The following is a 9,930-nucleotide window of genomic DNA, read 5'->3' on the forward strand; positions in this document are numbered from 1 at the left end:
TCATTTCGTCTTTCGTGGTAGAGGATGTGCTAATCATCTCTGATTATTATTTTCAGCTACACGTCTTACTTATCTTTCCTTAATTTTAACTAAATATCTAACCAAGAAGGTTATAGTATAATATGTAAAACCCAATTAAATTACTCTTAAAAATATTAAGAAAATTGCAAATGTTGTAACATATATTAAAGATGAATGGTCCCGACGTGTCAGTTACTGTAACCAGACCTTATTCTCCATATTTTTATTTTTATTTGTCTCAAAAGTCAAAATAAGCGTTCATTTTCAGAAATATATAACTAAATTACTCTTAATTAATGCACAAATATTTTAGAGTTGTGGAATAGACAAATTAATTAGTTTATGGGAAAGTTATCATTTGGCTAACCAAAAAAGTAATATTTTTTTATGTATAAAATTGTATGTCATTTCTATTATCAATATTTATTTAGGATGGACGGAATATTAGTTTGTAAAAGATATGGAATAAAATTATATCAAAAAAGAAAATACAAAAAATATGGAATAAACTTTTATTTAAAAAAAATACATAACTCATTCATATGGAACAGAAGTTTACATATCTACTCAGATAACTTCAATTTCGCTATCGGTTTAGCCATCCCCACTTCCCTCATGTTCCTTTCTTTGTGCCTTTTGTTATGGGTACCAAGATCTACGTAAAAGTGATCCGAAAGCAGCCCGTTGATTAGCATCTTTTAGGTCCACGTGTCCACTATGAGGAAAGAAAACTCATTTTGCCAAATGATCCTGCATGATCCCTCTTCAATCATACTTCCTCAAAATCTACCGAATCTAATCTCGGTGTATCAAACACTTATTCGAATAAGCGTTTATCAAGTGACATTACCTTACCGATATGATAGGTACCAAAAATCTTACCCGGAAAAAATGAGACAGGGACCAAAAATCTTACCTGGTAAGTGAGGCAACAATTTTTATCATTGTTATCACTTACCGGATAAATTATTGCATACAATGTCATTTTTATCGACTAAAATCTTACCTGTTAAATAAATGATAGAATTGAATTTTATCAGTAATCACTTACCCTGTAAGTGTTTGGTGAACAGCCACTAAACTTCCTTACAACGAACAAAAAACGACCTTTTTGACAATTACAAATGAGCATTATAAGATCTTAAATATGTCTAAATATCCTATGCTTAATATATTGTTTTATTGGACTTACGTTTATAAGATCAAACAATTATATGTTATATATAAAGTGTCACAACAAAACGTTATAACGTATTTGGGCCTTCCAACAAGTTTTTAAAGATACTTATGAAATAGAAGTGTCCAATTGACTTTTGTATATAACAATTTTGAGAAGTGTCCAATTTGTATAAATTAGTTATATATTAAAGCATAAAACGTTGCTCTTTTCCCAATTTTACAAAGTATCAAATTGGATTCATCGGAAAAAAAGGGGGAAAACTTGCATTAAAAACTCAACCTCTAAATCTATCAGACAGTATACGACTGCTGAATCGTTTCTATATCGATACCCTTTAATCTAACCACAGATTCAACATGCCCCTTCAACGTGTGCAGCTCTCTCAACCTGTAAACAACAGCATTAGAAAACACAAAATCGAGAAATCAAACCTTTGTGAAAATAAAGCCAACTGCACCCAGTATATTTGACAAGGAGATGGCATCTGAGGAGGGTAAGAAGTAGGCAGACCTTACCTCTACCCTATGCAACAGAGGGTTTATGTGAAAACAATTAATAAACCTTAACATTGTCAAAAAGCTAGAAGTCAAGTCTTACTTTGCGATCTCTGCTCTTCGTTTGGCTTCCTCCGCCATCTGGTTGAGCTCCGTGACATTCGTTCGATCACCAAACATTTTTGTGTCGGGAACTTCAAGTCCGTGAAGCGTTCTTTGCGCATGAGCCCATTGCAGCTCCCGTTGTTCCTTCCCAAAATCCTTTTGTCTTGTGAATGCAATCTAAGAAAACATACGTATGTCTTAAAATCATGGATCGATATGCTAATTTTAGCCATTTTTGGCAAAAAAAAAATAACAAATAGCCGTTTTTTCAACAATCACCAAACTAGACGACAATTTCGTAAATTTGCGGAATCACCGTTTTTGAATTTTTTTCGTCGGATGGTTGGCCATGATCTAAGCCGAAAAGCACCTTTTCGGATTTTTTGCAGAGATTACCGAGTCAATTTGCAGAATTATTGGCTAGTTATCGATAATGTTTTAAAAAACGGCTACTTAATGAATTTTTATATTTTTGCCAAAAATGGCTAGTTTGATGATTTTCCCTTTTTAACGCATACCCTCCTCTCGATAACAAGGTCCCAGGCCCGGCCACTGAGCGCATAACGGATGAAGAACTTGATGAGATCGAGCGGGAAGTAGAAGATGATATTGTAGAGCCAGATAACACCGGCCCAGCCCCACCCAATTCCTTCTACTGCGGCAAAACTCCAGTTTGCATACACCGCGATTAAAGTAGCAATCTGTTCGTAATAGAAATCAACTAAGAATGGTTAGGATCGGTGAAAAGAAACAGAAAAGGCATTGAAAGTGTTACACACCAATTGGGCAACCGCAAAGGCCGTGACAAGCAGCCAACCAGGTCGTTCGACAAAGGACCAACTACGAGATCGTGTTACGAATATGAGTGCCTGGCTGATCGTGCTGACTTGAAGATATATGGCTGAAGCTAGCTTTCGGAAGTCGTCATGAGCTGTTTTCTCAAGCGTCGTTACTCCAAATGTACGCTGCCAACATAAAATGGAGATCCATAATAAGGCTATGTTTGGAAAACTGGAGCATAAGCTGGCTGTTAGCTGAAATTTAGATGTTGACTAACAGTATCTCCAACAAATTCTCGAAGACAAGAGTGGAAGACCCCTCTGGTGCTTATTGAATTGCTACTTGAAGTAACGTTCCAAAAAGTTAGTTGATGGCTAACCAATTGGGACTTTTTCAATAATCTAAAAGAGTAAGTTAGCTTATAAGTCAAGCTTATGTTTGCCAAACATGGCCTATGACAACATGATTATATCTATATCTATCTCTATATTCGCTAATGTAGGATGCAAATACGGATATTGCATGAACTTAAATGGATTACATCCCTCGTAAAACCAAATCGAGCGTGCAGAAACATACCGGGAAAAAGTCCGTTTTGTATGCCGCCCAAAAGAATATGACGGTCATCATCGCCAAGTAACTACCAAGAATGACACCCGTTGTAAAAATCTCGGCTAATTTCCAGCTATCTGGAAGAGGAGACGGCTTTACTCGATCTTTCGATATCGTCATTATGGTACCTGGCACGGAACGTAATTGCTCATCAGATGATTACCATCAAACAAATATTCAAAGCAAGTAACTCAAAAATCAGAAATATGAGAACAAACCGTCATTAAGGATAGCAATTATAAGCACCATAAAAGGCGGGAAGTCGAACTTCCATATTAACGCCAGCAGCATAAAACCAAGCTGTCACAATGGCACCAAAATCGTATAAGATTCATTCGCATGTGTTTAGTGTTTGGGGTTTAGGGTATAACAAGATAACTTACCACAATCCGAATTGTAATAGAAACAGCATAAATCTGCCAAAAGAAAGAATATAATTAGGGTCGATTAAATGTTTTTTACTATCGATACAACTATATAGTGGCACATAAACGACACTTTACCGTGTAATTCTTCATCCTCTGGAAGATGGCTCGACTGGTCAAGACGGCGCTAATGATAACACTGAGTCCTGGTTCAGTGAGGACGATGTCTGATGCACCACGGGCTGCATCGGTAGCATCAGCCACGGCGATCCCGATATCGGCCTTTTTAAGGGCAGGAGCATCATTAACGCCATCACCCGTCATTCCGCAAATGTGTTTCCGGGCTTGTAACCGTTTTACTATTTCGTATTTGTGTTCTGAGACATATTTCGGTTAGAATCGATATTTCCACACCACGAAAGAAAAAGGAGAAGATCGAACAAGTATTTACCAGGGAACACGCCAGCAAAACCATCGGCTTTCTCAATTAGTTCATCGATCGGTAAAGCAGCAATCGACTCATCGGCATGTTGGCCGAGTAAAGCAGATGAAGGATACATGTTTGTTCCCATTCCTAGACGGCGGCCCGTTTCTTTCCCGATCGCCAGTTGATCCCCTGTTCCAAGTCAAATAGAGAATTCGAACATAGATTTCAATACATATTTAACACAAATATTTTCGGGTTAGTTCAATTTACTATAAATTTCAACGAGATGATCAAAAATTTCCAAAAACATCGATTGTTTTAACCAAAATAAATGAGCCCAATATATCCCACTCGAAGTATATAGCGCTCGAAGGCCGGGTCCTTTTTCTTGGGGCAGTAGAGTGGTTGTATCTGTGAAGATCCCACCTAGCGAAATGTGTGCGAGAGAGGAAGAAAATCATATATGCTAAATGTTTTGAAAATTCAGATGTATACAAATAACCAAAGGGTCATTGGCCCGACGGAACCCGGTTAATGATAGAGCCTAGCCTTCCAGGAGGTCAAGATAAAACCTCACCATAGATGAGAAGTGTGAGTGAGTATTTGTCGTATATAAATATTATATACTTAAAAAAAAGCACAAATAGTAACAGAGTACGACAGATGTGATAAATTTTGAGAAACCAAGTATGAGTAAGCAACAACAATATAAATAGAACTGACCTGTAATCATTTTAACATTTACTCCAAGATCCAAAGCCCTTCGAATCGTATCAGCACTATCGTGCCTCGGTGGATCAAAGAGAGGCATGAGACCTATAAACTGCCATGGCCCTCCGGCGCTATCTTTCCGTCCCTCGGGAACGTCCTAATTTCACGTAAAACAAATACCCTCAAGCAATACTATACAAACAAAAGTCAAAAAGGCAATTGGATCAACAATTTGATGCTATTAATCACCTGGTAAGCTACAGCAAGTGACCGTAAACCTCGGTCTGCAAACTTGCCAATGATGGAATGAACTCGGCGTTCAATATCTGATTTGTTGTGTGCAAGATTCAAGATCTAGGCCATATTGAAAAAGAATAGAAGATATTAACAATGGTGGACCGAAATTTGAAGGTTTCTATTCAACTCAAATGTCACATCACCTGCTCGGGTGCACCTTTGCTGACTCTATGCATTTTACCCTCGTTGTCCAAATACGTTAAGGCTGTGCGTTTATCCGTAGGGTTAAATGGCAAAAAGTGCAGTTCTTGAATGCCAGCTCGTGCCTAAAACACGAAGAAGAAAATCTAAAGCTGCTAACAGTAAGAAAATCAAGAAACGCACGTTGTTCCATATAGTCGGCCCTTCATAAGATTACCTCCTTTGGATCAGCGAGCATACCAACTATAGCAGCATCAATTGCATCCTGGTTTTCAATTCTGGAGGCTCGAGCCGACATCAAAACGACAGTATCTGCATCTACACCTTTCGCAAAGACCTGAGAGATCACGTCAAACAAAAGGAGGTTAATAAATCACTAGATGTGTTTACCCATCATATGCAAATGGGCAAATTGCATGAAAAAGCAACATATTCGATTCCTATTTTGTGTAACGTACTTCCAAAACCTTTATTTCGGCACCTCTGATGTGACATCTCAAACATTTAGGTACTTTGGTTTACATCTGAGAATTAATGTACTTTAGTCTAAATGTTTGAGATATCACATCTGAGGTACCGAAATAAAGGTTTTGAAATTACATTATACATAACATGAATAAACCAAAGTACGTTGTTTGCCATATGGGAATTTGGGCACACCTATGAACTGACCTCGATAAGGTTCTTATCAACAGTGAGCTTGTTTAGTGTTAAAGTTCCTGTTTTGTCACTGCAAAGCACGTCCATGCCCGCCATTTCTTCTATGGCCGTCATTCTTTTCGTAATGGCTCCCTATAGTAGTAATAAACGATTACCAGATTGTCTCAAAATGATTGTGATTTTCGAAAAAGCATGTGTAACAAAGCAAACCTGCTGAGCTAATCGATGAGATCCAATGGCCATTGTTACAGAAAGAACGGTCGGCATAGCAATAGGGATTCCTCCAATAAGAAGCACAAGGAGATTGTCTATTCCGGGCCTATATTTCCTATCTTGAATTGGGAACATGACTATAATCTCGATAAGCATGCCCACGGCAATCGAGCAAATGCAGAAGTTACCGATGGCTGTCAAGACCTAAGCAAGATAGCATGAATGGATGAACATGAATAAAGACTTTTTAATGGTTTAGAACATAGAATACCCGTTTATAGATACATCAACACCACACTTTATTTCCTTCGATTGGTGCCAAGTTTAACTCTTTTAGGGTTTTAATTTGATATGGGTAGGTTACTAATTTACCAATCTTGTCTCATCCCCTAATTTTTGTTCCACCAATGTTGGATCGTGTCACGTCCCTGTCTAAATGTCGCACCAAACGCAGGACAACAAGTTTATGTCTTGTTCATCCCATCAAACGCACCCCAAGGGCTATTTTAAAGAGTAATCTATTAGGGTCTCACATATTCTCACAAGCAAAACCAAACATCAAAGAACCAAACTATGCTGTTAATATCGCGATATATCGTCGATATATCGGCGATATATCGGATATCGGACCTAGGCAAAATATCGCTGCATAAATATAGGGTTCGATATTATCGGTGATATTTTCCGATTGTTCCCGATATTTAGCGATATTTTGATGCATATATCGGACCGATATATCGATTTTTTAGGGTTCAATTATTTGGGCTTTTGTTATTTCATGGGCTTAGTTTTTTGGGCTTTGTAACATACATTAGGTCTGAAATTAATAGTCCGCCTTCCAACGGTCTTCTTCCTTTCTTTTCATCTTTACGACTTCACACTTCACAGGCACCCAGTTCACTTCACAAATCACGACTTCAGACTTCTCACAACTTCAGACTTCTCACGGAGTCACGGTTTGGCTTCTTTTCTCGGTCTCTCTTCTCGGTCTCCTCGGCTTACCAAGTTGCTACAGCCACAGCAGCAACTGGCAGCAACTGTTGGCGTTGAAGATGAAGGGGAAGAAGAGGAAGATTGGGAAGCTAACCTAAACGAAGAAGTGAATGTATTGGATGATGTTAACTCGGATGCCGAACCTATTGCTTGCGATTAGCTCGTTTTTTAACACTTTAGATGATGTGATGTTTTAATTTTGAAACTATATTTCTAAACTTTAATTAATGCATATTATATATATAATTCTAAGAAATATTATGTTAACCGTTATTTTGGACCGATATATCACCGATATAACCGATATATTGGTCCTGACCGATATTTTGTATTCTGACCGATATAACAGCATAGGAACCAAATAGTAAAAACGGCATCTTTTTACGAGCTTGCCTTTTGAAAGTGACCGACTTGATTGGTTGTGTCAACAAGATGAGCAGCTTTTCCAAAGAAAGTATGAACTCCGGTGGCAATTACAACCGCCTCAATCTCACCCTGCTTGCAAGTAGAACCAGAATAGATACCATCCCCCGGGCCTTTTGTCACGGGAAGTGATTCACCTGTTAAAGCAGACTACAAAACCCCCAACAAGATTGACTCGGTTCAAAATGCCAAAAGATTGTTCAAGAAACGATTTCAACAATCGTAAATGTTTACCTGATCAATCTTTAAAGGATCACCATCAAGCAAACGAGCATCTGCAGGAATAATATCTCCGAGTTTTATACTAATTACATCCCCAGGAACTAGAATCGCAGCATCTTCCTCATTCCATCTTCCATCTCGTAGAATCTGGAATATAATCAATCAAAAGCAAATCCAAAAACACCATCAACTAATCTACAAGTAGGTTCATTAACTCAAATTCAAAACAGTATATGATCTAACACAATGTTGTCAGGAGAAAAAAGAAAACCTTCGCTTTCGGGGCCAATCGAGCCATAAGAGCTGCTGCAGCGTTGCCGGCGTTGTTTTCTTCAACGAAACTAATGGCAGAGTTTATGAAAAGCAAAATAATGATACCCACAAAATCCTGCCAGTCAGGAGGCTTTCCCTGATACAGTTTTAATAAATTCAGCAAGATAATTAAGCATCTTGAGCAATATTTTGTTGTGGGAATAAGTTATTAAGGTCTTACTCCTCCATTGGCAAGAGCAATCGCCATTATAGCTGCAGCTTCCATGACCCAAGATAAGGGATTCCACATAAACCCTAAAAATTTCAAGAATTTGCTCTCCTGAAAAATCCCACATCATAACAAGAAATTGGAAAATCACAAAAATGTTGGATTGAAAAAAAAAAGCACAAAGTTTAAACCTTGGGTATACCTTCTTCTCTTCGAGCTTGTTATGCCCAAAAATGGCTAATCTTTCTTGAGCAGCAAAACTGGTGAGACCTTCGTTGGTACATCTGAGATTCTCAAAAACTTCTTCTATGGGGATGCTTTCCTGCATAAATTAATCAACCCCAGTAAATAAAAACAAAAACCCACAAACAAAAAACAAGTTTAGTGATCAAACAGATCCATTACCAAATCTACAGTCTCCTTCAACACAGCTTCAAGAACTTCAGCTTTCTCTTCCCCCATCACCTCAAGAACAGAGCTTTACCACAAAAGATTATGTAAAAGATCGAATCAGAAGAAAACCTAGATGAAAAACACAAATTATTCTTCAAGATTCGTTTAAAAAAGGACTTCCCAGTTCCCACCTATACCAAATCTACAAGGAGAATGGCCAATGAGATAGATATATATATATATATATATATATATATAACTAGAACCCTACACCTTCTCCTCTTTGTGATAGTCGAACAAGCTTGATATTTGAGCCTTTGGACCGTTGTTGTTGTTGTACGGTTGATATTTTGAGCCTTGGACTCTTGTTGTACGGATACTTCTGTCTGATGCATCGACGGTTGTACGTATTATGGTGTGTGTGGGTCCCAATGAAAATTCCTTTTTACCGGAAAAAAGGAACTTTATTCGTTTTCCCAGGAAAGAAAAGGGAAAATGAAATCTTGACCTTTTGTGTATCTACAACTTCTATTCTGTACATCAAAATAAACTTTTATTTGGTAAATATTTATTAGATAATTTTTTTCATTGGATAAACATGATAAGGATTAAGAATCATATTTGATAAGAGCTATGATAAAATAGATAAGTTATTGTATATGATATCGTTTTGATGTACTACAATCTTATCAGATAAAAATAAATTATAATGTTTATTCCTACTGATAAGCACTTACCGAGTGAACATTTGGGTAAACGGCCCCTAAGAGTTGTACGTGAAGGTGTAGCTCACAAGGAATAGTACAAGAATCTCGAATATTTATTCCGCATCACCTTGTGAATTAAAGTATCTTTTTCACCATTTAGGTTATGTTTTTGGATTATGAGGATACATAAAAATGCGAACAAATTTGTCAATTTAACCCGAAATAATTAAGTCTAAACTCACATGATATATATTCAAGTTGTAAATTTTTAAATTGTGCATATTGAGTTATGTTTATTTGAACTCGATCTAATCCGAAAACCTTTTATATGTTAGCTTTTTCTTTAAGTGTGTTCACAATTTCACTTGTAATTTTACTTCCTATTTGTAATAATCTTCGACGCTTTTATTGGTGTTAGCCTGGCCTTTTCTTTGTTCCTATATAACACAAAAAGTCTATTAATCTGTGGTAGAGACTAATGATTGTTTAAATTTATTACTGCAATCAGCAAACGGGTCCAAACTTTTTGCCAATGGTGTACCTTTAAAGTGGATTAAAGGTATGCAAAATTGTCCGAGCTTTTTTTTGTGAATTTCACCATTTTGAAATATCTTTTTTCTTGGTTGATTTTAAGGGATTTTTCAAGTTTTTGGTTGATTCTAAGAAATTTTTTCAGTTTTTTATTGATTTCAATAGACTTTTTAG

At 37.0% G+C, this 9,930-nt stretch overlaps 1 protein-coding gene across 1 annotated transcript; it reads right to left on the reverse strand.

Moving 5' to 3' along the window:
• Window positions 1–1,794: 1,794 nt before the first annotated feature.
• On the reverse strand, window positions 1,795–8,634 carry LOC112511850 (plasma membrane ATPase 1-like). Its single transcript, XM_025117666.1, has 20 exons — window positions 8,531–8,634; window positions 8,328–8,447; window positions 8,138–8,236; window positions 7,916–8,053; window positions 7,657–7,791; window positions 7,393–7,572; window positions 6,004–6,210; window positions 5,806–5,925; window positions 5,351–5,470; window positions 5,136–5,258; window positions 4,945–5,049; window positions 4,708–4,852; window positions 4,009–4,173; window positions 3,696–3,934; window positions 3,576–3,608; window positions 3,411–3,492; window positions 3,160–3,320; window positions 2,580–2,765; window positions 2,319–2,501; window positions 1,795–1,977 (listed from the first exon to the last, which is right to left on the reverse strand). The coding sequence occupies exons 1-20, from the start codon at window positions 8,585–8,587 to the stop codon at window positions 1,795–1,797; spliced, it is 2,781 nt and encodes a 926-aa protein (XP_024973434.1). The 5' UTR covers window positions 8,588–8,634.
• Between the last annotated feature and the right edge of the window lie 1,296 nt (window positions 8,635–9,930).

Source organism: Cynara cardunculus (assembly GCF_001531365.2).
Source record: "Cynara cardunculus var. scolymus isolate 2C chromosome LG 4, CcrdV1, whole genome shotgun sequence".
Taxonomy (NCBI): domain Eukaryota; kingdom Viridiplantae; phylum Streptophyta; class Magnoliopsida; order Asterales; family Asteraceae; genus Cynara; species Cynara cardunculus.